The 27,001-nt window shown below is 50.2% G+C and overlaps 2 protein-coding genes across 2 annotated transcripts; one reads left to right on the top strand and one right to left on the bottom strand.

Moving 5' to 3' along the window:
- Positions 1–388: 388 nt before the first annotated feature.
- On the top strand, positions 389–3,907 carry LOC136507323 (uncharacterized). The gene is made up of 5 exons (XM_066502086.1): positions 389–535; positions 622–683; positions 1,857–3,412; positions 3,485–3,712; positions 3,778–3,907. The coding sequence occupies exons 3-5, from the start codon at positions 1,914–1,916 to the stop codon at positions 3,905–3,907; spliced, it is 1,857 nt and encodes a 618-aa protein (XP_066358183.1). The 5' UTR covers positions 389–535; positions 622–683; positions 1,857–1,913.
- Positions 3,908–6,046: 2,139 nt separating this feature from the next.
- On the bottom strand, positions 6,047–10,126 carry LOC136507892 (leucine-rich repeat receptor-like tyrosine-protein kinase PXC3). The gene is made up of 2 exons (XM_066502487.1): positions 7,226–10,126; positions 6,047–6,635 (listed from the first exon to the last, which is right to left on the bottom strand). Exons 1-2 carry the CDS (start codon positions 9,855–9,857, stop codon positions 6,328–6,330), a joined length of 2,940 nt encoding a protein of 979 aa, XP_066358584.1. The 5' UTR covers positions 9,858–10,126; the 3' UTR covers positions 6,047–6,327.
- Between the last annotated feature and the right edge of the window lie 16,875 nt (positions 10,127–27,001).

Genomic DNA, 27,001 nt, shown 5'->3' with positions numbered 1-27,001 from the left:
CACTCCTCCAGTTGCCAGCGTTAAAAGTGCTCCTACATATTTACCACCGCATACAATTCGTCTCCTACGAATTTGTCATTTTCACCGACGTGTCGTGCCAGATGGACTCGTCAGCGTGGAAGACAGCCTGGGAACCCTATTTGGGCGTGGCAAATGACCATACTGCCCCTCCTCCACCTCACGTTCTTTTCTGGGCCAGGCAAAGGACCGATCCCGGACCGAGAAGCCATCGACTCTACTCCAACTCACGCAGCACCCTCTCCCTGAACCTCATGGCGGCGGCGGCAGACAAGCAGGAGGCGTCGGCGACCTCCTCGTCGGCGTAGCCAGGCTGGCCTCGGGCTGGGTCGCCACCCCCACTCTGGCTCCCACCTCGATCCTCCTCTCCCCCATTTTTCTTCTGGCCGCGGCGGCGGTCAAGGCAGTGGCGGCGGTCAAGTCAGCGGCGGCGGCCAGGAAGGGGGCGCGGCGGCGGCCACTTCCCCAGCCACAGCCGACGTACTGTCCCCATTCTTCGACGCACGACGAGCAGTAGGTACGAATCGTACTCCCCTGAACACCATTTCGCCCAAATCTGCTGAACCTAGGGTTTCAATCTTATTTTTGTTACATCCAATGTAGTCACACTGCGGTTATTGTTGATTCGTATGCATTAAGATGAAGGGGACTGGCTGCCCTCCTTGGTAAGTTCGAGCTTGCATGTGCTGTAGATTTTGCGATCCAGCAGTCATTTCTTCTACATTTTTTAATGTGCTTATGGTTCTGTCCAGGATTGATCCTAGAAATGCTTTTAGAATCCATGTTTGTGTTGATAAATACACAGCCACTGGTGATTATGATGACAGTGTGGAAATGGTTCAGCAAGAGCATGATGTGTGGTTTGATCTTAGCACCCAGTGCTCCCTGTCTAAGTTTGTGGAAGAAATGAGAACAAACATCATTTGGGGTAGGGATCAGCAGTTACTTGTTTGGGGTGTGGATAAAGACAGTGGGATAGAGTGGAAGGTTACTACTGATGAGCAGTTCATGGAGATGATAGAGGCCAGATGGGATGAGAAGGAAATGGATGTGAACTGTGAGGTGCTTGATAGGGACAAGGAATCATCCAGACAGCCTAGATGGGATGCAGGAAAGGCAAATATGCCAAATGAGCATAGTGTTCATTCCACATCCGGTGTAACAGCAGAGCAAGCTAATGCTCAAGCTAATGTTGAATGCACTGATGATGCTTGTAGCAGTCTAGACCATACTAACTTAGATGATCGTGGAATTGATTGGTCAGCTTACACTATATTACAAGAGGAAGAATTAGATGGGGATGCCACTGTCTTAGTAGATGAGGACAAAATATATGAAGCCATGGGCTTCAAAGCTGCAGATGATCTTGTAGATGGTGGTGATGGTCCAGCCAAGATACCTGTGCCAGTCATTCCTCCTGAGTTGTAAGCAGAGATGGATGCAGCAGCTATGCTTGTTGATGATAATGCTGAGTTTGAGCCTTTGTATTTCTATGACAGAGATAATCCTGATATGTATGTAGGCCAAATCTATCCATCAATGCCTGAATTTAGAATGGCAGTGAAACAACATTCTATAGTTAAAGAGTTTGAGTTGGGCACTGAAAAATCAGACAAAAAGAGGTTTAGGGGTTTCTGCAGATCTGGAGGATGCCAATGGATTATTAGAGCAAAAACTCAGATTGATGGCAGTGTCAGGGTATAATACGAACTTGTCATTGTTTTTTGAATAACTTGCCATTGTTTTTTGAATAACTTGCCATTGTTTTTTAATAAACATCTCTGTCATTGTTTTATATGTGAATTTTATATGTGACATTTGTCATTGTTCTTTTGCAGATACAAATAAACAAGAATACTCACACTTGTGCTTCTAGATCAAGAGTACTCAACAGGATGGCATCCCAGGCCTGGATTGCTGAGAGAGCAGTTCCTTTGCTTAGAGATGATCCCTCAATGGGGGCAAAGGCAGTCAGGAAGGAACTTGAGAAGCAATACAAGGTCAAGATCAACTACCAGACTTGCTGGTATGGTAGGCAGAGGGCTGCAGATAAGCTTTTTGGTAAGTGGGATGATTCTTTTGATTGGTTATATAGATTCAAAGCAGAGGTAGAGCTCAGGTCACCTGGAAGTGTGGTTGAGATAGACACTGTTCAAGTAGGAGATAAGGTTCACTTCAGTAGGTTTTTCTGTGCATTCAAAGCTCAGATTGATGGTTTTTTAGAGGGCTGCAGGCCATACATTAGCATAGATTCTACTCATCTTAATGGCCAGTGGAATGGTCAGTTGCCTTCAGCCAATGGTATAGATGGTCATAATTGGATGTTTCCAATAGCCTTTGGATTCTTTCAGTCTGAGACCAAGGAAAATTGGATTTGGTTCATGGAGCAGTTGGCTAAGGCACTTGGGCCAGTAGAGCATTTGGCTATCTGCACAGATGCCTGCAAGGGCCTCGAGGCTGTAGTTAAGCAAGTATTCCCTAGGGTAGAGCAGAGGAAATGCTTTAGGCATTTGATGGAGAACATGAAGAAGAGGTTCTGTGGTTCCACCTATGCTGGTCAGTACATGTGGCCAGCAGCTAGAGCATACTCAGAGGAGAAGTTTGACAGGCTAATGGCAAAGGCTACTGCAGGAAGGTCAGACATTTGGCCTTGGTTAAATGAGCATCACAAACTAAAGTGGGCCAGAAGCAAGTTCTCAGAAGAAATTAAATGTGACTACATAAACAACAACATGGCAGAGTCCTGGAATTCTTGGATCAAAGAGTTCAAAGACTTGCCATTAGACTCACTAGCTGATGCAATCAGGATCAAGACTCTGGAACTTTGGGAAAGGAGAAGGAAGATTTCGGTAGCCATGTCAGGGGACATTCTACTAGCTGTAATTCATCAATTAAATGCTGCCAGCAAGGGACTTGGTCATCTAAAAGTGCTCAAAGGAAATCCTAGAGAAGCTGAAGTTGTTGTATGGTACCAGGGTGAGGAAATTAGAAGGCATGTGGTTTACCTTGAAGAGCAGAAGTGCACATGTAGGGAGTGGCAAGTTAGTGGCAAGCCTTGCTCACATGCTCTTGCAGTGATTACCGTTGAGAGGCAGCCAAACATGAGCAAATATGTGCATGAGGCATACAGTGTGAAGAAGTTGCAATCAGCTTATGCAGGAGTCATACCACACATAACTGACAAGCAACAATGGCCTAAAGTAGACAAGGGTTTCAAGGTTTTTCCACCTGTGGTGAAGGACCCTAAACCACTAGGCAGGACCAAGAAGAATAGAACCCTAAGCTGTTTGGAGAGGTCAGGCAAACCAACAAGACAAGTGACATGTAAGGGCTACGATGAACTTGGCCATAGAGCAACTAGCTGGCGGTGTAGCCTCACAGGGACCAAGAAAAGGTATATTACATTTTCACTTCCTTTGTTTCTTGTCACACTTAATTACTAACTTTCACAAATATTTGTGTACAGGAAGAGGACCAAGAAGACAACAACAAAGCCTGAAAGGAAGAAGCAAAAAACTATTGAAGATTCAGCAGAAGTGGGAGAGGAAACACCAAGAGCCAAGAGGGCAGCAGCAAGGGAGGCAAAGGCGGCGGCAGAAGCAGCAGGAGCAGCAAGAGAGGCAATAGCACAGCCGCCATGTTTGGCTCTTGTCCCAGTAGCAGTATCAATGGAGGCAGCCCCACCATGCCAGAGGTTTGTTGCCACCATTGACTTGACAAAAAATCATAAATACAAATCTAACTATTTGTTCAATGTAGGAGGTTGGACTTGGAGGAACCGGTGGGATTGGAGATAGTACCAGCAGCTGCTCCAAAGAAAATGACACCAAGGAAGAAACAACTAGCATCCCAGGTGAAGAAATCTACACCAACAAAGGCTGCCAACTAAGGCTTCTGTGTTGAATATTTTGCATGCGTGTTCTTTTCTAGATGGACCTGTTATGTATGGACATGTATAACTAATGGCTATCATGTGCCACTACTTTAACGAAACTATTCAGTCATGGATCAAGGACCTATTTTGTATGGCCATGTTCCACTAATGGTTGTCATGTGCCACTGCTGTAAGAACTAATGTCAATGCCCGTGGACCTTTTATGTATGGATCTATGCATGTTGTTGGATTAGTTATGTATGTTGTTATGGTAATTTGTGGCAGTTTGAGCTTGCATTTTTCAGCATATATGCACCATGTTCCAGCATGTATTTTTCACCATGTTCCATATACATGTTCCATCAGTAGTACACAGGAGGAGTGGGGGTGAGAGAAGCTGCGAGAGTGCTGTGGGGTGCCTCTGACCCAACCAGGACCAGCCTGAGAACAAAAGAAAAGGGCGAGGGGCAGGAAGGTCATTTGCCAGGCCCAAACAGGCCTCCCAGGCTGCCTTCCACGCTGGCGAGTCCATCTGGCACGACACGTCGACGAAAATGGCAAATCCGTAGGAGACGAATTGCATGCAGTGGCAAATATGTAGGAGCACTTTTAACGCTGGCAACTGGAGGAGTGGCAACCGTAAGAGTGGCAATAAATTAAATTGCCCCTTTTAACCCTTTTGTTTTCCTGAGATACCTATATTTCATTCAAAATTAAAAAGAAGCATTTTATTTTCTCTAAAAATACCAATACAGTATTGGGGTTACTAATATATATCTTATTGATTACAAACTTCTATATTTTTTATTTTGATGTTGCTCCTTTTTGTGTTGTTGCCAATTTTTATTTGAGTAGATTTATTTTTATTCAGAATAAAGCAGGAAAGATGCAAAGGGACCATATGTTTTACCATTTGGAGGATATTTTTCACACTTTTCCTAATGTTCAGATGCCTTGAGTTCTCAGGTTATACCGTATCCACGCCTGTCCTAATTTTTCCTCCATCTAGCTAAATCTCAGCCTTACATGCTCATAAGCCAACGGTGAAGATCGTTGCCTGAAAACATACTATATTTCAGGCACCTGAAATATAGCAAGTTCCTATTTTTCATTATTAAATCATTTGATTTTTTTTAAACATTGGATCACAATCCAACCATCTGAGTTGAGTAATTCTCCATGATTTTATGGCAAAAGAAAGCGGATGAAATGACAAAAAAAAAATTGAACGATTATCTTGAACATCTTGTTCTCTATATGGAATATCAAGTTTCCTTGAATTTTCCAAACGCCCCGTTTGGATCCTTGGAACTGAATTCATTTTAATAATCATAATCTAGACACATATTAATTAAGCTAATATAGTTGTATATGGATTATATTTGTATACTATTGTTGGCTATACGAGAGAGATACTCATATATTGCATTTCTATTATAGGAGAGCGAATTAAAGAGCGTGGTATAAGTTGCAAAATAGAAACATAGCATGGTTATTTATAGAATCAATTTTTATCTCTCACCCTATGAATTTGAGATAGTCTTATACGTGAACTTTGGAAAGTGTTGAAATGTCAAATTTCAAGTCAAATAGCATACTTTATTAAGTAGATTTTAATTTCTCCAAATAAAATGATCTAAACGGCCCCGTAGACTAAAGCATTACAAATGTAACCGTTTTTCTTAAAAAATTGATACACCTCATATATTAATTATTATGTGACAAATAAACCTTTAAATAAGCAAAACAATATGGAAATGTTGAGATATGCACATTATTATAAATTAATGCAAATTGAAGCACAAGAGCAAAATAGTTTTGACAAAAAAAGTGGGTTCCAACCTGAGAGGAACTAGGAGGGTTTTCATTAGGAAGAAAATATGCACCCAACTTTGAGCTGAAGATGGCTCAACCTGAGATGAACTAGGATGCATGAGGAGGCCTTTCATCCAAACCAGAAAACAATATAAAACTTTTTTACGCAATGAAGATTAAATGTCGCACAATTTTCTCACATTAGACAGCAGCATTAGCTTATGATTTACTGTCCAGTTTTTCAGGACGAGGAGTTCTTCTCTTTTAGTTAAATAAACTACCTATGATTAATGCAAAAGATTGGTTGAACTAGTCTACATTGCAAAAAGATGGATGATCTCTTATGAAAACACATACCCATAACCTTTAAGCTTTGCTTATAACCATCTCTGCATGTTACAGCATAGAAACCATATTGCCACTCACTTCAAAGCAGATACCTATAATTACCTAATTCATCAAACATATAATGATCTACCATAAGCTAGGGTTCTATCTTCTATAGAACTATACAAGGGCAGCCGGTATACTGATTACTGACATCCATAAACTAGACCAAGCTGAAAGCCTGAAACTCCACCCAAAATTTATCTATGATATGATTACAGGCTGCTGCTGATTCACTTTGCATTGAAGAGCATCCTTAAGACGTTGCGCATCTTTGGCCGAGCATCTGGAGAGAATGCAACACAAGAGAGAGCAATGTTCAGGACCGACAGCATCTGGCTATGAACAGCAATTGAGGTTCCTGAGACCCTGGTATCAAGGATTTGCTCCCTTTGATCAGGCCTGCCTGAAAGACTTAGCGCCCACTTGGCTAACTCAGTGCCATCACTGACCGATGGTTTTCCTGTCAGCAGCTCCAGTAAAATGACTCCAAAGCTATAGACATTGCCAGCCATCGTCAGCCTCATAGTGTAAGCATACTCTGCAAACATGATTCAGTGAGTGTTAGCATAGTGTATTGGCAATCACAGTTTTTCAAAATTGTTAAACAAAATTATTCAAGCTTATATAAAGAAAAAATAAATACTAGAATCTTCTTCCATTCTATAGCTGATCAGAGTCCTTATCCTTAATAATCTTGACCAGAAGTAGAAAGACATTCTATTTAGAAATGATGTCTGACTAGATTAAAAGAGGAAACTACGTGTTAACAGCTTTGGATGGTATTCTGGGCTAACTGAAGTGCAGATGCCACACAAACAGGCAGTAAAGCAAAATTTGGATCACTTTGCCACAAATTGGATTGTTTTGCCACAATTACCAGATATGTAATTAGAAAATTGTTCTTGAAGCACAGGAACAATATATGCCCAAACAAATACGGTCAGACAAGATCACTGCAGTGCAGTAAACTAAAGAGTACAAAAGAATACAACAAGTTTAGCAATACTCAAAGCCTGAGATAAAATGATATGATATCAAGAAAGAGTGGCACAAAACTACTCAATTATCAACAGTTATAGCTTAAAGTTAACATTCAGGTACTCGGTGAATCACAATAGTATATCTTACCTGGTGGAATATAACCAACTGTACCAGCAATGGTTGAAAAGCTTCCAGTACTCCTGGAAGGGTCAATAATCTTGTAAAGCTCGATATCTCCAATCTGAGGCTCATTTGTTGACTTCAAGTGGATGGTCCTTGTTGACAAATCAAGAAGCAAAACTGGCTGAGTGCACCCATGAAGAAATGTCAGCCCTTGGGCCACCCCCAAAGCAATGCTATATCGTGAAGGCCAGTCTATAACTTCTGATTTTCCACCATGTAGCAAATCAGACACTGTGCCATTGTGTGCATGCTCATAGATTAGGTAGGCACAATCTGTACTCAAGACGTAGGCCAATGGAACCATGACATTGGAATTGGTCAATTTCCCTAGAACCTCAATGTCACAAGAAAACTTCTCCTGGCTCCCAATTTGGAAAATCTTGTCACTAGAGTTAAGCTTTTTTACAGAGTATGTTGAGCCGTTAGGCATTACAGCCTTGTAGTAGGTGCAGAACCTGGTCTTCAAAAAGATATTCTGGTGGTTGGCGACTGCTTCCATTGCTTTCATGAAGTCAACTGCTGAGGTGTGGATGCTGTTCATAGTTATGAGACGGCCACTGATTATTTGCGGTACCGATTCTCCAGCTGGTAATCCTTCATCTTCAACACGATACACTCTCTTTGACAATGACATCACAATAATAACAGCAAGCACACATAATCCAACAAGAGCACCGGCAATAGTGAAGATGATGATGACGAAATAGTGCCTTTTTTTCTTGCCAGTAGTAGGAGTGTCATTATTGTTTTCTGTACCATTTACAAGACCAGGATTTCCGACAACATCAATATCCAAATTTTGATTTGGGCGGAATCTAGGAACAGGCCCAGACAGATTATTATAAGAAAGCTCCAGCAGTGTCAGGCTTTGCAGGCTCCCTAGTGAAGATGGCACATCACCAGACAGGTAGTTGTGTGAAAGATCAAGAATCTCCAATTCACTTAAAGAGTTGATGTTTGAAGGAATGTGCCCGTTAAGATAGTTATGACTAAGATTAAGAAGAGACGTAGTCGCAGTTGTTGGCATGGTTGGGATGGTACCAGTCAGAGCATTATCACCCAGATTGAGCTCAATTAGATACTTCGATGAACTGATTGAGATCGGAATAGGTCCGCTGATATTGTTACCCTGCAAATACAAGTTTGAAAGCTTTGGTAGCTCGAAAATTCCACTCGGTATCTCTCCACTGAGTGAATTCTGACTAAGATTCAATGTGCTCAGGATTTTCAAATCAGAAAATGTACTTGGAATTGGACCACTGAGGTTGTTTTTTTGAAGCTTCAGCACTACCAGTTTGTCAAGCTTCCCTATGGAATCAGGCACTGAACCATTCAAATTATTTGATGCCAGATTCAACAACGATAAGCTCTTGCATCCGCCAAGCTCTGGAGGTATATTTCCTATTAACTGATTACCATCCAACTCAAGAGAAGTCATGCTCAAGGTATCACAAACTGACACTGGGATGTTCTCACCAAGCTGGTTTCCACCAAGCCTCAAGCGGTAGAGGCTTTGAGATAAGGTGCCAGGAATAGCTCCGCTAAGCATGTTGCCAGTAAGATCAACACTCTGCAACCCCTGATGCAAGAGGAAATCCGAGGGGATCGTCCCACTCAGATTGTTGTAACTCAGATCCAACATCCTTACGTGCTTGGTAATCCAGCTGGCTATTGGACCAGTCAAATAGTTCTGGTTGGCTGCAAACCTAGACAGCGTTGTCACATTTGAGAGGCTCGCTGGTATTTCCCCTATCAGTTTATTGCCTGAAAGAAGCAAAGTCTCGAGCTTGGGGAGACTCATGAACTCATCTGGGACAGGACCAGTTAGATGATTCTGGCTGAGATCTAGCAGAGTAAGATTTTCATATCTAAACAAACCCAGAGGGATTGAACCACTCAGTTGATTACCAGACAATACCAACTCCAGCAAAGAGCCGACCATACTGGTAGGAACATCACCACTCAACTTATTGGTCCTAGCGTTGAAGCTCTTTAATTTGTGAAAATAACCCAAGTCTGCACTGAGATTTCTACTGGCAAAGGAATTGAAGGACAAATCAAGAACTTCTAGCTGGGGGAAGTGGGATAAATCACTGAGCGAATTAGCCAACTGATTGGTGCTCAGATTAAGTGACTGCAACCCTTTTTTCATGGAGCAAGAAGAATTGGCGAAGAACTGGGCGGACAAATTTGTGAAGGAATTTCGGGAGAGGTCAAGGGACTGCAAGGTGTCAAGCCGGCAAAGGTGGGCAAAGATGGAGGAGTCGGATAGGCCATAGTTTGACAAGCTGATGCTAGTGACGGCCGAGAAAGAACTGGAATTTCTGCAACTGATTCCTGTCCAGTTGCATGGATTGTCTGCAGCGTTCCAGCTGGTGTTGGCGGAAGCGGATTCAGAGTTCACCAGACTCGCAATATCATTCATGATGGACTTTTGCGTGTCGGTCAGTGGAGGCGATTGCGTGGTGGTGGTGGTGGCAGCGGCGGCCGGTGGCACATCAATAAAGGAGAAGAAGAACAAGAACGGCAGAAGCAGCCGTAGGAGGAAGAAGCCATGGCTGGCACAGGGACCATACCTCCTCTCCACCATGGCCATCCCCCCAGCTGTTGGCCTCCCGCTCGATTAACCGCCTCGCCTCTTTCCCTCCTCCTCAATCCCAGCCGACCTCCACCAGCTCGAGTAGCAGGGGAAGAAAGGATCTTTTTCCCCTCTCTAGGATTTTGAGTGCTGGGTGTGCTCGCCCATGGCTTCCTCCATGGGTTTTGTTGAGAACGAGAAGTGTGCTTCAGAGAGGGAGACCCAAGTCTGCTCACGATTTTGTTGAGGTGTTTCTGGTGGTGCCCCTTCTCTTGGGTTTGGGTTGGGTCCAGCGTTGACTGACCGATGACGTACAACACCGCCTACTGCTGTGTGACTTGTGAGAGCGAGTGAGCGACCAAAACGCCATTGGGAGCGGAAAGCCTGAAAAACCTCGTGAAATTTTTGCATTTTAATCCTTTTTGAAAACATTTTTTACAAACAAACCTCTCGCAAAACATTTTCTACAAATAGACCGAATACTCGGCGTGTCAGAACACCACGCCGTGGTATTAGGCTCGGCGCGTTGTCAGTTGACGCCGAGGTACCGCCACGTCACCTTTGACCGTGGTCGATGAATTTACCGTCGCACTGGGTCCCGCATTGGTCGGCATGAGCATAGTTAACACCGAACCTCATACCTTGGCGCAGCGCGACTGAACGCCGAGGTCTGGCATCATAAGGTTGCGCCGCGGCCCCCTTCTTCCTCCCTCCTCCATTCTCTCCTTTCCCTGGTGCATTCTTTTGTCTCCCCACTCTCTTCCCACGAACCTCTAAACCCTAAATGCAGGTCTAGGTGGTCGGATCGACGTTTTGGACGCTTTCCCAAGGTGCTCCTCTTTCCCCTATTTCATTTCTTCTGGTTAGATTCGGTTCCATTTATTTTTTTCTTTTGGATAGTAGTCTTTGATTGATTGTTGTCATTTACGAAAACTATGTCTTAATTGATTGTAGGCCTCAAATGTATGTTTATTGTGGTATAGTAACTTTGTTTCCTTTGGTGGGTTAGTTGTTCATTGGTGGATTAGGGTTACTTGTTTATTGATTGCATTAGTGTTAGTTGTAATGCAAATGGTTCACCGTTAGTTTGTTGTAGTATTTTTATCCTTTGATTGGTGTTTAATTACAACATTTTTGTTAGATGCAACACATGTATCGGGAGCAGTTATGGTGAAAACGGGGTCGCCCTAGAGAATTATACCCTAACGTGTCTAGCAAAGATGTCTCCGTCCCTCCTGACCTTCATGTTCCTAAATGTGACTGTGGTTTCGCGGCCCACGTTTTTCAATCGAGACATCCAGACATAGCTACGCGCTGCTTCTACACATGCAATCGTTTTGATGTGGTAATTGCTTCCTTATCTCTATTTTCTTAATTTTTGGTTGTAGTTTACTAATATATTAGGTGGAATCTTGTTTTGCAGGACCATGAGAGGTGCTTTTTCTTTTAGTGGATTGATGGTGCAGACAAGTTTGACCTAAGGTACCTCCTTTTCGACGATTGGTGCAGAGGGAGACATCCACATGAGCACTTCGAGCGGTGGGTTCCACCTCCCCCGAACCCCCCGCCAATGATGAAGGAGGAGAAGCACTTAGCCACAGTTAGACGGCTCGAGGAACCTCCTTTGTGCGATTGCGGAGATCGAGCTGTGATAAACCCTGAGAATACATTGGAGTTTGTGTGTCCAAATAAGCATGAAGTAAGTGTAAAGTGTATGTGTTGAAATGTTGAGCTATATGTGTTCATGTACTAATGTCACCTTTTTAGGTGTTTTCAATGGCGAAGTGTCGTTTCAAAGAGTGGTTGTATGGTCCTAAGAACCAATGGCCAGAAGAACCGCCAAACGAAAAGGAAAAGAAGAAAGAAAGGGTAATTTACAAAGCACCTTGTCGAGGACCTAATACCGGGGTACCTAACGGGATGGAACTAATGACCATCGAACATTGACACTTTGGATCAGATGAGAACGCTACTGCGTTTCTTGTCCGAACGATGGAAGACTGGTTCCGCCTCGCCCGACCTCCAGGGGCTGGCTCCGCCTCGCCCGACCCTCGGGGGCCGGCTCCACCATGTCCGACGTCTGAGGGCTGCCTCCACCTCGCTTGACGTCCGAGGGAAATTTTTGCCTCGCTCGATGGCCGAGGACAGGCTCCGCCTTGCCCAACGGCCGAGGGCAGACTCTGCCTCACCCGACGAGTACACCCTGCGCCTTCATAATGATGAGCATAGGGTACGACATGACATTCGAGTCAAACACAGCACCAAGGACCATGCCCTGCATCGTGGTAAGAAAGTACCGCCAGGGTACGACGGGATGGGCGCTTTAGACCATTCTGGGCGTGGTAGAGTCCAAATAGTGTTGTAGGCGCCGCCTTCAGCCCTCAGACATGGAACCTGACATAGATATACGACAACCACTATGGTCCAAGAAGAGATGCGTGCCCTCTACAGTGACGAACATACAGTCACCGCGCCGTCCGCTCCCCGCAAGGCTATAGGTCAACACCATTGTCCGACACGCCGCCCGGAGGGGCGAGACAGGACGTGACCACTTGCTGGTCTGGTAAGGGCATGGCGCCATCAGCACACAGGCATCCGACGAATGTGCCAATCCCTGACACCATCTAGCCATGCCAGTGAGGCTGGCTCAGCGGAAAAGGAGGGCCCAACACCTTCGAATGGGCTTCTTGGCCTCTGGTTTTTCTCTTTTCTCCCATCTGTAACCCCTGCTCCCCCCTTGGTCTATAAAAGGGAGGGCAGGCCCCCCACTAAGGGGATAGACTCTTGACAGATAAGTTCAACACACACGACACTTCACAAACAGCTGAGCAACGACCAAGCTCTCAATGACCTTTTCGACCATTCCATCAGAGACTTGGGACCCATCCCTCTCTTGACCGTTTGTACCCCCTACTACGAACCTTTTTCGGTACTAATAACACGAGCAGTAGCAGACTGGACATAGGGACGTTCGGCCTGAACCAGTATAAACCTCATGTCCTTTAGTGCACCATCCGGTCCTAACGCACATCAATTATAAATTTACTAGCCGATGTTTGTTCGAAACACCGACAGTTGGTGTGCCAGGTAGGGGCCTTTGCGCGTTCCAAATCAGGCCTTGGATGGCTAACCACGCAATCAGCTGGGTCCTAGGCGCACACGTGCATTTCAGTGACCTAGACTTCATCGTCACGGTGGGAGGAGAGTTGGCGTTGGCCCATCTCACCATCCAACCTCTCCCCTCCATCGGCTCTGGCTATCGGAGGCTTGAGGGCCAGCCCGGCGTCTCCCTTGGACCCTAGCCATCTAGGGCAGCCCCGTGCCGCCTCACCCTCTCTCCGAAACGCTCCACACAGAGCGCCTCAACGGTGTTTCCGTTCCATCTCCGCAACGCCGTGGCAACCGCAAGCCACCTTGTGGCCCAGCACACGATCTCGTCCCCCGCAAACAACGAGTTCATGGGGATGATCGAAAGCATCATAGAATCCCTCCACGGCCTCCTCGCAGAGGGTCCAGGGTTAGACTCTGGCTCTGACTCTGGCAGAGGGAGCCATCATCCCTCCTGGGAATGCTTCATGGTGGAAACCTCCGAGGGACACGTCGAAAGCGCCTCCAAGAAGGAGGTCACCTCGGCGGGCAACCTCGGCGACGGAACCGAAGGAAGAACGGCGGCCCCGTCCCACATAGGGGTGGAGCAGCTAAAAGCCCAAAAACGGGAGATCAACGAGGCCGGACAACAGCTTGTTCAGGAATACGCGTTGGTGGATCGGAAGATCGAATGCCGCGAAGACGGTGGGCACGCACGCGCCGTAGCCCACGACGTGAACCGAAGGATCATCGCCGACGATGAAACCCTTCCTCACTTTGCTTGGGTGAGCCAAAACATCACCGCCGCCACGGCCTTGCTCCATGGCCTTCTAGAGGCCGCAACGCCCGAGGATCGCTGGGCCCACCATGAAATCCGCACGCTGCTCGAGCGTGCGGTGGCGTAGCAGGCGAAAAGCTCGTTGTCTCGACGATGCGAGCTCGACACCAGCCAGCGTATGCCCTCAGTACGTCCTACCAAGGACGCCTTAGTCCACCAAGCACCACAAGGTGGTGGGCAGCGCATTGCGACCTAGATACATCAGCGTCTCGGCTGCGACCGCGACGCATGCAGCACCATCGATGCCCGCAGGCACACCTACGGTGACCCAAGGGAAGGAGCCTGCCATGGCTATCATCCTCGACGCGACAAATGCTATGACAGCGGCGAGGACCGGAGCCCAAGCCCCGACCTGCCAGGCCCTCAGGCCTTCGACCGACACATCCTCAACGCTGCGTTCCCACCAATGTATCGACCACCTACCAACATCCCTAAGTACTCTGGGGAGACAAACCCTGGGCTTTGGCTTGAAGACTATCGGCTTGCCTATCAAGACGGTGGTGTGGACCATGACAACTTCATTATCCGCAACCTTCCACTATTCCTCGCCGATTCGGCACGAGCGTGGTTGGAGCACCTTTCGTCCGACGCCATCCAAGGTTGGGCGGACCTAAGGGAGATCTTTGTGGGGAACTTCCAGGGCACGTACAAGCATCCTAGGAACCCCTAGGACCTCAAGAACTATCGCCAGAAGGCCGGCGAAACCCTCCGCGGGTATATCCGGCGCTTCTCCCAACAGTGCAACAAGCTCCCTAACGTCGCCGACGCCGACGTGATAGGAGCCTTCTTGTCCGGGACAACCTACAAGTCTTTGGTTCACAAGCTGGGACGCAAGGGCCCATGGACCACCAAGCAGCTCCTGGACATCGTCACCAGCCACACCTCAGGAGAAGAGGCAGTCAGAGCAATCTTCGACTGTTCCGACAGCAAGGCGAGGCGGGACAAGGGCGCCAGTGAAGGCACCTCCAACCGTTTCGCCAAATGAAAGAATAAGAAGCAACGGCGCAATGACTCGCTCATGGCCGCTTCCAACCACAAGGGTGGTCGGAAGCCTACGGAGGGCACTCTGAATCACTTCGAAAAAATGCTCGAAGGGTTGTGCCCGAACCACGCCTTTCCCATAAAACATCTGCTCAAAGACTATGGCCTCATGCGGAAGTTCTTGGCCGAAAGCGCCAACAAAGGGGAGCAGGGGAAGGAGCCTGCCCCCACTGCTGACGACGCTGAGGAGAAGGACGATGGCTTTCTGATGCTAAATGGCTGCCTTATGATCTTTGGAGGGTTGGCGGCCTATGACTCCAAACGCCGTTAGAAGGTCGCGTGTCGTGAGGTCTACATGGCCCAACCGGCCACACCTCCCTTCCTCCGGTGGTCGGAGTCCATCATAACCTTCAACCAGACCGACCATCTAGATACCATCCTGCACCCAGGGAGGTATCCGCTTGTCATTGACCCGATCGTCGGCCCAAAGTGGCTCACCAAAGTACTGATGGATGGAGGCAATGGCCTCAACATCATGTACGCCAAGACGCTCGATGAGATGGGCGTCGACTGGACGAACCTCCGCCCAACCCGAGCACCCTTTCACGGCATTGTGCCCAGCAAATAGGCCATGCCACTAGGACAGATCGATCTGCCCATCACCTTTGGGGATCAGTTTGATTACAGGACCGAGACCCTCACCTTCGAGGTGGTCGGGTTCCCTGGAACCTTCCACGCCATCTTGGGACGACCATGCTACGTGAAGTTCATGGCCGTCCCCAACTACACATACCTCAAGCTAAAGATGTCGGGCCCCCACGGGGTCATCACCATTGGCACCTCCTTCTAGCGGGCCTACGAGTGCGAGGTCGAGTGCTGCGGCCACGCCACAGCAATCGTCGCCTCCGAGGAACTCGCCACCCTCAAGGAGGAGGTCGCCGAAGAAGCGCCCGACGCGAAGAAATCAACCAGGTCGTTTGAATCGGCAGAGGGCTCCAAGGAGGTCCTCATAGACCCCAGCAGCTCTAAGGGTAAAAATGTATGCATTGGTACCACGCTCTCCTCCGAATAGGAAAGCACGCTCGTCGACTTCTTCCGCAACAACAAAGACATCTTTGCGTGGAAACCCTCGGATATGCCAGGCATCCCGAGGGCAGTCGCCAAGCATACCTTGAAAATCCACCCAGGCTCCAAGTCGGTGAAGCAATGCCTGCGCTGCTTCGATGAGGAAAAGTGCAGGGCCATCGGTGAAGAGATAGCAAAACTGCTGGCTGCTAGATTATCAGGGAAGTACACCACCCAGAGTGGTTAGCAAATCCCGTTCTTGTATGAAAGAAGAGCGGGAAATGGAGGATGTGTGTCGACTACATGGGTCTCAACAAGGCATGCCTAAAGGACCCATTTCCTTTACCACGCATAGACCAAATAGTCGATTCTACCTTAGGGTGCGAAACCCTCTGCTTCCTTGACGCGTACTCCGGCTACCACCAAATCGCGATGAGAGAGTCCGACCATCTCGTGACGTCTTTTATCACCCCCTTCAGATTGGTCTGCTACATCTCAATGCCATTCGGTTTGAAGAACGCTAGGGCTACTTACCAGTGCTGTATGCTCAACTGCTTTATGGACCTCATCGGGCGGACCGTTGAGGCCTACGTCGATGACATCGTAGTTAAGTCCAAACGGGTTGGCCACCTTGTCGCCGATCTTGAGCAAACCTTTGTGAAACTCTGGGCAAATGGCATCAAACTCAATCTGGAGAAGTGTGTTTTCGAGGTCCTGAGGGGCATGCTGCTCGGCTTCATCATCTCCGAGCGTGGCATCGAAGCCAACCCGAAGAAAATCTCAGACATCACAAGGATGGGCCCGATCCAGAACATAAAGGGGGTTTAGCGGGTCATAGGGTGCCTCGACGAACGAGGACTCCCCCTTTACCGACTCCTGAAGAAATCCGACCACTTCAAATGGATAGCTGAGGCCCAGGAGGCGCTTGACATGGTCAAACTACTTCTGGCAAAACCCCCGGTCCTAGTTCCTCCAAGCGACAGAGAATCCCTCCTGCTATACATAGCGGCCACCACGCAAGTGGTCAGCGTCGCCCTAGTAGTAGAGCGGGAAGAAGAGGGGCACACCCTCAAGGTGCAGCGCCCTGTGTACTTCATCAGCGAGGTACTATCCAACTCCAAAACCCGCTACTCCCAAATCTAGAAGCTCCTATACGCCGTCCTCATCACCAAGAGGAAGCTACGCCATTACTTCGAGTCACACCCTGTGACTGTCGTAACATCGTTCCCCCTCGGTGAGGTCGTCCGTAGCCAGGATGCCATGGGAAGAACCACAAAGTGGGCACTCGAGCTAATGGATCAAGGCATCATGTATGCCCCCCGAACGGCGATCAAGTCTCAGGTGTTGGCTGACTTCATCGTGGAATGGACCAAGGCCCAAATGCCACCAGCAATCATCGATCAAGAGTACGAGACGATGTACTTCGATGGGTCGCTGATGAAGAAGGGCGCCGACTCGGGGCTAGTCTTCATATCACCCCTACGCATCCATTGGTACATCGTCCCATCGAAGTACATGGTTTGGCTCCATTTCCCCTCATCAAATAATGTGGCCGAATACGAGGCACTCGTCAACGCCCTACGCATCGCCATCGAGCTGGGCATCCGATGCCTCAACATTCAGGGTGACTCTCAGCTGGTCATTAACCAAGTCATGAAGGAGTCAAGCTACCATGATGCCAAGATGGCTATGTACTGCCAAGAAGTCCAACGACTAGAGGACAAGTTCAACGGCCTTGAACTTAATCACATCCTGAGGTGCCTCAATGAGGCGGCCGACGCACTCACGAAGGCGGGTCAAGAGCCGGTGCCAATAGGCGTCTACGCCAATGACCAACACAAACCCTCGGTGCGCTACGAAGGGTCAGTGCGGGCCGATGATGGCCCATCTAATCTGGCCCCAGGGGCTGACCAACCAACGGCTCTGCCCGGTCCCGATGTCATGGAACTTGAAGAGGATCTAGCAACAGAGCCTGACCCTCTAGATGACTGGAGAACGCTCTACCTCGACTACCTCCTCCACGACACATTGCCGACGGACAAGACGGAAGCTCGATGGCTCACACGTCACGCCAAGTCCTTCGTTCTTGTAGAGGGCAAACTCTATAGACGGAGCCACACCGGGATCCTACAGCTCTGTATCCCTAGCAAACAGGGAAGACTTCTACTGAGTAACATCCATGGTGGGGTCTGTGGTCACCATGCCGCGCCGAGGACCTTGGTTGGAAACTCATTCCGATAGGGCTTCTACTGGCCCACTACAATAGCCGACGCTGAGCAAATCATACGCACCTACGAAGGGTGTCAGTACTATGCTCGGTAGACTCACCTCCTGGCCCAGGCACTCCAGATGATCCCCATCACGTGGCCCTTCACGGTCTGGGGGCTCGACCTAGTTGGGCCACTCAAAAAGGCGCCCGGGGGCTTCACCCACCTACTTGTCACTGTAGACAAGTTTACGAAATGGATCAAAGCTCGACCGATCTCCACGATCAAATCTGAGCAAGCTATGCTGTTCTTCCTCGACATCATCCATCGCTTTGGAGTACCAAACTCCATCATCACAGACAACAACACGCAGTTCACCGGCAAGAAATTCATTCGATTCTGCGATGACCAACACATCCGGATCAATTGGGTGGCCGTCACGCACCCCCAGACGAACGGGCAGGTCAAGCACGCAAACGGCATGCTCCTATAGGGCCTCAAGCCCAGGATCTTCAAATGGTTGAACAAGTTCAGCGCACGCTAGGTCGCCGAGCTCCCGTAGGTGCTCTGAAGCCTCAGGACAACTCCCAACCGGGCCACCGGCTACACACCTTTCTTCATGGTCTACGGTTCTGAGGCCATTCTCCCGACGGACCACGACTATGGAGCGCCAAGAATCAGAGCATACGATGAACAGGGAGCCAAGGGCATCCCACCATGACACCATGGACCAACTTGACAAAGCCCGTGACATCGCCCTCCTCTGTTTGGCCAAGTACCAACAGGCGTTGCAATGGTACCATGGCCGACGGGTGCAGGACCGAGCCTTCAACATCGGGGACCTTGTCCTTCGCCTCGTCCAGAGCAACAAGGACCACCATAAGCTCTCCCCACCCTGGGAGGGGCCGCACGTCGTCGCTGAAGTACTCTAGCTAGGTGCCTACAAGTTGAAAACCATCAACAACAAGGTCTTCACCAATGCCTAGAACATTAAGCAGCTACGTCGTTTTTACCCTTAAATAAACACATACTTTTCTTTATCAATTTTTGTCTTCAGAAATCCCCGATCTTTAGTGACATCCGACCCTTGCAAACTGCCAGGGGTCGGACCTCACTCGGGGGCTGATATAAGTGATATAAGTACGTTTATCTTGCGAACACTTCCTGTGTTACCTTTTGCAAACATTCTCTAAGTTTTCCATTCTTCTCATAACAAAGTCCTAAGAGCTAGGATTTCGAGAACAAATTCCAAGTACAACTGGTAGGACTACGGGAAACCCATGCCCCAGCGGCTACGACATCCTTGCTCACTAGCGTGATCAGAATTGATTCGCCCGCACTCCTAGTTTTTGCGACCTGAACCATGGGAAGGGTCGAAAGGCACCAAAACCTCTTTTATAAAAAGAGGAAGCTAAGAAGCTGTTTGCCGTAACAAAAGATGAAAATTTGTTCATTTTTACACAAATTCACTACTTACAAAGTGATTTCATCATGAAAAGGAGTAATGTACTCTTAAATTCAAAGGACTGTTCACTCGGGGGCTCCCCCACAATCTTATTCCATTAAAGTTTCTGACCAGCCCTACTACGGGTACTGCTACGGTCGCCGTGCCACGCTCTCCATCGGCGACATCCTACCACTCTGCGGGATCCTCGAAGGCACCATCATCTGTAACGTCGAACACCACACCGGCGACTGTAGCGCCTCCGCCGGGGCATCCAGGGACTACGCCATCATCATCAGCCGCAACCCTAACAACGGCGCCTCTACTAGGGCATCCAGGGACTATGCCATCGTCATTAGCCGCAACCCTAACACCGGCGCCTCCACTGGGGCGTCCAGGGACTACGCCATCATCATCAGCCACAACCCTAACAATGGCGCCTCCACCGGGGCATCCAAGGATTACGCCATCGTCATTAGCCGTGACCCCGACAATGGCATCTGGGCGGGGGTGCCTCCCGTCAAAGGAAGGCCGCAACAAACGATGGCAAAGCCGACGATGCTCGGCACCCTCTAGTGCCCCTCCTCCTTCGGCAGCAGCGGCCCCTCCTCAGCAAAGGTGGCCCACACCATCTCATCTATGTTGGATGACCTCTAGCTTGACATCACACTCTAGATTCACGAGCGGATCTGTGAGTTATTCTCTCCCTGGCATTACCCTCTCTTACTTAGGAACCGCTGCATTCGGTGGAAAGGAAGGAGAAGAGGTAGCGGCTCAGAGGTTGGAGAGGGAGTAGGATGAGAACTCCCCTCCCCCCTATTTAAAGAAGGGGCTCAATAGCTGAGGAAAGGCGAAAGGTTGGGACGAAAAACTCTCTGCCTTCCCCTATTCAATGCAAATGCAAAATCAATGCTGACAAAAATCTGAGGGGACACACCGGAACCGATGGGACGTGCTTTGGTCAACGAGACATCACCTAGTCAAACAGGACGTTGCCTAGGTGTGGCCCGCCACTAATGCATGCTGGGCGTGAGAACCAGGGCACACCCGCATGCAGGTGACCCTCCGCTTCCCCAGGCAGGACCATGGAATGACCCGACGATGGAACCCCCGTCTAGGGGGGCCCAATGGGCCTCCTGGGTCGATCGGGCGGCCTAGGTAAAACAACGAACGAACGACCGCTGAAAGATAAGCACCTCTGTTTACTTACTTTGTGTGTTAATCTCATTACCAAGCCTCCGAACCCCGCAATGGCAGAGGCACGGACATTGCTCGGGGGCTATCGAGGGTGTCAATTTGTTTAAACACCCTCTTTGCCCAACCTCTCCTTACGTTTAAGACCAGAAGCGCAGTGTGTGGGTATAAAAATTTGAATACAACTGGACGAACCGTCAGACCCTACGCCTCAACGACTACAGTGTTTTTGTTCACCAGCATAATCGAATTGACAGTTCCCCGCGCCGCAAGCCTCAGCTCTCGCCTTCCTGAGAAGGGTTCGGAGGGGTCCCCCTGTAGAACCTCCTTCGAGGAGAAGCTGTTAGGACGCCTAAGTCGATCAAGCGGCTTGGATCACCGCTGAGAGACAAAAACAAAAAATAGCGACGCTTATGCAGGTTACGCCGACCCCATCGGAAACATCGGGCCCGGATCCCGCACAGACATGTCTAGTAGGAGCTTCCCATCACTCAGATCGCCAAGGTAACATTACCAACCCCTACTTTCATTTCAATTAAGTGATACACTAAATCCATACATCCAAATGTTGCATATGCAAATCCCTGCATCTCAACACTTCATGTCACGTCATGAAGCAGCAGCCGCCTCATTCAATATGAGCGGCGACCGACCAAGGTTAGAAGGCCCATGAAGGGCTCGAGGCCGCCTCACATCAAACAGAGCCAGGGGAGAAAAACAGAGATGAAGCCCCAGCGGCCTTGCCTAACCCTTCTTAGAAGTAGACATGGACATCTTGACCTTTCTCGTTCGATTCTAACCCCAAGCCAAACCCATAGAATCTTCATCGAGGAGAGGCCAATGGGCCACCTGAGCCCAACGAATGGCTCAGGCATCTGCCGGGAGGCGGGTTAAGAAGTAGTGGAATGCCACATAAGGGCTCTGTCGACCCCATCAGCGAATGATGGATCCGGATTCCACACGAACATACCCGTTAGCGAGCTCATTGAGCGTGACACTTGAGCCATCGAGGCAAGTATCGTCAACTCAGCTCCTCCGGTTGCGGAAACCGAGGACAGGGTAACGCGCAAAACATAGCCGACCCCTATCAGACCCTAAGGGGCTCGAGGGCTCAAGCCACTCGATCCAAGATCGAGAGACCGAGGTTCGAAGGCTGACCCATGAAGGGTCTGGGGCTGCCTCGCGTTGAACAAGAGCTAGGAGAGAAAACACAGATGAGCCTCAGCGGCCTTTGCCCAGCCCACATTGAGGCAGATAGGGTCATCTCAACCTTCTAGTTCAATCTAGCCTCTAGCCGAGCCCATAGAATCCCCATTAAGGGGGAATCTGTTGGAAGGCGGGCCAAGGAGCAATGGAACACCACCCAAGGGCCTTGCTGACCCTGTCGCAAAGCAAACGGGATCGGATTCTGTCCGAACATCCACGTTAGCGAGCTCATAAAGCATGTCACTCGAGCCATCGAGGCAAGTGACATCGCCTTAACCCCTCCAGTTGTAAAAAACCACTGATGGGGCGACAGTCATAAAACGAGCCGGCCCTTGACCGAATCCCCACCACATCGGGGGCTCGGGGAAGGCCGGACCAGCGATAAGACCAAACGCACGGTCATGCAGCGATCACCAAAGTCCTAAGTAAGGGGTACACGTGAATACAAACATAAGTTCGCTACCCTCGCTCCGGTCTCTAGTAACATCCGACCCCAGCGCCCGCAAGGGATCGGATCTCACTCAGGGGCTGATAAAGGTATGAGTACCTCCTTTCTTTTTTTCAAAATAGTCATTAGATCAGACCTTCTCCTCGCGTCAAGACTAGCGGCAAGTTTTGGGGGAACAAATAGGTAAGACTACAAAAAGCCCACGCCCAGACGGCTATGGTAATTTTGCTCACCAGCACAATCAAAATTTCCCCTAAAAACCTCGGGCCCTACGGTCTTAACAAACGGAAGGGTCGGTCGTGTAAATCTTTTTTCGTTGCAAAAAGGGAAGAAGGTAAGATCAAACAAACGAAACAAAAGTGCCAAACAAAGTCACGAATCTACTTTTGGACACAAAAGTACCAACACATGTTCACATATTATAGATAAGTGTTTATCAAACTTATTCAACTAACTACTTTCATGGAGGGAGAACCATTTCTTTCAGCCTGTTTGCCAGGTTCCGTGTAAGGGGAGTCACCGCCTTCTCAATCTTGTCCAGCTCGGGGTCTTCATAGACAGGCGTGAAGCCGAGGCTCATTACCTCCAGGTTGATCTCCCAATCATAATGAGAATGGGCAACAGCGAAGGCTTGGGTGATCCCGGTGTGAAAGGCGTCCTCCTCAAGCTGGCTGACCCGCGCCGTTATGCCAGCGGCACGAGTCATAAGGGAACTCGTCCCCTCCTCTTGCACCACCTGCAGGTTGTAGCAGGCCACCATGATGGTGGAGCATAGGAGATTGTGCTGATCGCTTTCGACCTGAAGAAGCCCCCGCACCTCGGCGAGTTCCGTGCCCAGCCCAACAGAAATTTCCTCGACCTCCAGCCTCCGGGCCACCGTATCTCCAAGATCCGCCTAGAGGGCCACGGCCTCCAAACGCACCTCGCTACGCTCTCGGATGGCCTGGTCGCGCTCCTCGCGGGCCATGCTGCGCTCCAAGTGAAGTCTTTCTTCAGTCCAGCGCAGCTCGTCCTGCTCCCCGCGTAGCTGGGAGATCACCTTGGCATCCTGGTTCACCCTCTGCTGCAGGGCCATGGACCTTTCCTTGGCCTTCCGCCTGAGATCCTGCTCCATCTCTAGCTTAGCTAGGACCTCGACGGCCCACTCACTGGCCTCAGCATCCTTCTAGAGCAGCTTGTCCCGCTCCTTTCGGATCCTGGTGGCCACCTCCTCGTCTAGCTTCACCCTTGCCGATAGGTCCTCAAACATCCCATGGATCTCCTCCACGTCCCGACGCGCCTTAGCCTCCCGCTGCTGGGCTGCAGCGAGCTATGCGCCCACATCCCCTCGCAGTCGGGCCTCCTCGGTAAGGCGGTCCCATTCCGCCTTTTGCTCATGGAGGAACTAGGATTTGTTCCGGCTATGAGCAACGATACACTAAAAAGAAGACCGGTATCAAAAATATGAAAACACAAAATACATGAAGAAAGAAGAAAATGAGGGAGAAGATCAAGCAGATACCCAGCTAGTAGGAACAAGGATTTTGCGCAGGACACCACTAGCCTGGCTCAAGGCATCCATCATGGCCGAGAACCCAATGTCAAGATTCTCCCGCTCCATGCTCTCGGCAGCATCATCAAGCGAGAAAACCGCTGACGTTGGGTCCTTGGCGGCCATCCACTGGAGTGGCGGCTCGCCCGCACGGGGGAGCGGTAGCCCCCGACAATAGGGCTAAGGGCGACCTCCTACTGGTCCTCTCCACCACTGCTATGACGCCCGGAGACCGCCCAGCCATGTCCTCCTCCATCCAGCCCACCTCGGGCGACGCAGCCTGGGCCACCAGTGGCGCGGATTGCGCCACCCCCTCAGATGCCACCATGGCAACATCCAGCCCCACCGGGCTTGTTGCGGTCGCGGTCACCTCTACCTGGGCCCCTAGTGGCATGGACTGCGCTGCTCCCTCGGATGACACCATAGCTGCGTCCGGCTGCGCCTGGCTCATCAGGGTTGGGAACGATCCGACCACGTCCTCCTCCGTCCGGCCCACGTCGGGCACCGTCGCTTGGGCTGTCGGAGGCACAGATTGCGCCGCCCCCTCGGACACCACTGTGGCGGCGTTCAACTGCTCTTGGCTTGGTGCGGTCACAACCACCTCCATCGGCGATACTAGACCCTCGGCTGGCGGTGCCGCACCCACCACGAAAGACACCGCCTGCTCGGTAACCACCAAGGGCGCGGGCACCACCGCGGGCGTCGACGGATCGACCAATGAGGCCATAGCATCAGCGCCGCTCCTGCTCAAAACAGGGGCGATGTCGGGCAGTGCCGTCCATCCCGCCTAAAGGGCAAGGCTCTTCTTATGCGTTAGCCCCAGAGAGTGGCCCCGTCGCAAGAATCAACAAGAGGGAAAAAGGCATAAGGTCAAAATAGAAGAATAAAAAGGCAGAAAACAGGGGAATCAGTGGCCTACTCTGGCGTCTTTGGGCTACAAGAATGTTTTGGGGATGAACCCCCAGACCCCTGCCTCGACTCATCTGGGCAGGACCGCTTCGAGTCTGCCCCCTACTCCCGGGCAAGGGGGCTCATCTCCCTTATCTCCAAGGGCGTGGCAACGAAGCTGCCCCTCTCCATCGATGCCTTGGGCATGGTGGCAGACTCGCTCGCCCCTGTCAGTTCATGGGGCATGGTAGGAGAGCCGCCCCCTCCATCAGCACCTCAGGGGCGGCAGCCGATCTGTCTCCCCACATCCACCGATCCTCCGATGACACCCCAGATGGGGCGGTAGATTCTCTGGCTCCCACTGGCCCCAAGGATGGGCCGATGGCTCGGCCCACCCCACCAACCTCACAGACTCGCTTCCCTCCATATGGAACAGGAAGGGTCCCTACATGGGCTAGTGAGCGTCTGTCAGCATATCCTCATCCTCTAGGATGTCCCAATCCACGCCGGTGGCTACCTTGTCATCGTCGTCATCATCACTGCCTGTCTCCTCTCCTCAATCATACGCTTGCTGCTTCCGTAACAGCTTCTTCTTCCTAAGCTCCCTCATCTTTTTGTCCCACTCGGCCGCAATACGGTTCGCTTTTGCTAGGGTCTGATCCTTTTGTAACGAAGCTGGGCTATCCTTGAAGAATAGTCCCCCCGGCTGGTCCCGCCATCCCCAGGGTCAGCTTCAAGGGGTCAGAAATTCAAGTAAAAAAGGAGTACAGGGAAGGAAAACTTACGAAGTCAATAAACCCTGGTTCCGGCTGCATTGGGGGATGCCTCAGCACCGGGAACACAAAATCAAGGACGACGCCAGCAGTGTCCTTCGAAGGCTCCATCACCTCCTTGATGCACTACACCACCTTGGATGGAGGGAGCACCTCGTCGACAAGTGTCGTCCCTTCGAGCGGCACTCCGGGCACCATCTGGTGTAGGGGAAGCACGCGCGCCATCAGTGGCATCGCCCTCCTCGCATGGTTGGTGCCGATGATCCCTGAACCCTTCACGCCCCTATCCTTCAAGGTTTGGAGGGCAGCGAGAAGGTCATTGATGTTCTTCCTCTAATTGACCAGGACGCCCCACCTCCATGATCGTAGGGCCTCCTTGATGATGCTCCCGGAGAAGACTGGCAAGGGGGCGGTGGCGTCATCCTTGACATAGAACCACCATTACGAATGCCACCCCTTGTTGGAGGTGGATAGATGCATTGACGGGTATGCATCTGCTCGGTTGTTGCGGAGGTGAATGCCGGTGCATCCCACCGGCGTGGGCAGCTCCTGCTTCCTGACCCGCCTCTTCAGAAGGTTGACGACAAAGATATGCCGCCACAGGTCGAAGTGGGGATCAATCCCCAAGAACCCCTTGCATAGGGCAATGAATGCCACAATGTGCTAGATCCCATTGGGGGTAAGGTGTTGCAGCTCCACCAAGTAGTAATCCAATAGCCCCCGAAGGAACAGGTGAGCAGGTATGGCGAATCCCCGCTCATGGAAGTGAGCGAAGGACATGACATACCCTTCAAGCGGCATTGGCTCGTCCTCATCACCGAGCAGCCGCCACTTGGTGGTGGTCAGCGGGTGAAGGAGGTCATGGTGAATGAGGCCCTCTAGGTGCTGAGGGGTGATGCTGGATCTACCCCACGGCTCCATTGAAATGATTGGGAGGAGGGTGGACACGAGTTCAACGGCGGCTACGATGCAAATGCAAGCTTGATGGCAGCAGCAGTATTGGTGCGGGAGGCTCTAGCGATTGACGACGGAGGTTGGCGATGCGAAGGCAAAAAGGCAGAGTACGGAACACTAGGGGCAAACCCCGTGGTTTTATAGGGGCGACGAATGCGAGAAGCGCAACCATCTGCCTCGATCTCCGAGCCCACCACGACATGCCACCACATCACGTCACGGGATATGCGCCTGCGATCCCTATCCTTTCCCACCAAAATTGCCCCGGACGGTTCGCCTTCCCAAGCAGATCGGACTCTTTCCCCGCGGAGGGGATACGGGCCAGAAAATCTCTTCTCCGGCCCATGTGGGCCTAGAAAGCCCAAGGGTCGGCTTGATAGTCTCGATGGCCATCCCAACAAGGGACAGGCCCACGGGCGACTAACACCTAGGTACATGAACATTAGTAGGGCCTCGATCCACGATCGAGCCCCAGCCAGGCTGACCCTAGATGAAATCCCCATGAGTGAGATACCATGGTCCCCTTAAATCTATCCAGTTGACAGA

This window comes from Miscanthus floridulus, chromosome 15, assembly GCF_019320115.1.
Source record: "Miscanthus floridulus cultivar M001 chromosome 15, ASM1932011v1, whole genome shotgun sequence".
Classification (NCBI taxonomy): Eukaryota; Viridiplantae; Streptophyta; class Magnoliopsida; order Poales; family Poaceae; genus Miscanthus; species Miscanthus floridulus.
Note: the sequence above shows the minus strand (reverse complement) of the source record. Positions and strands in the feature narration are given on the sequence as shown.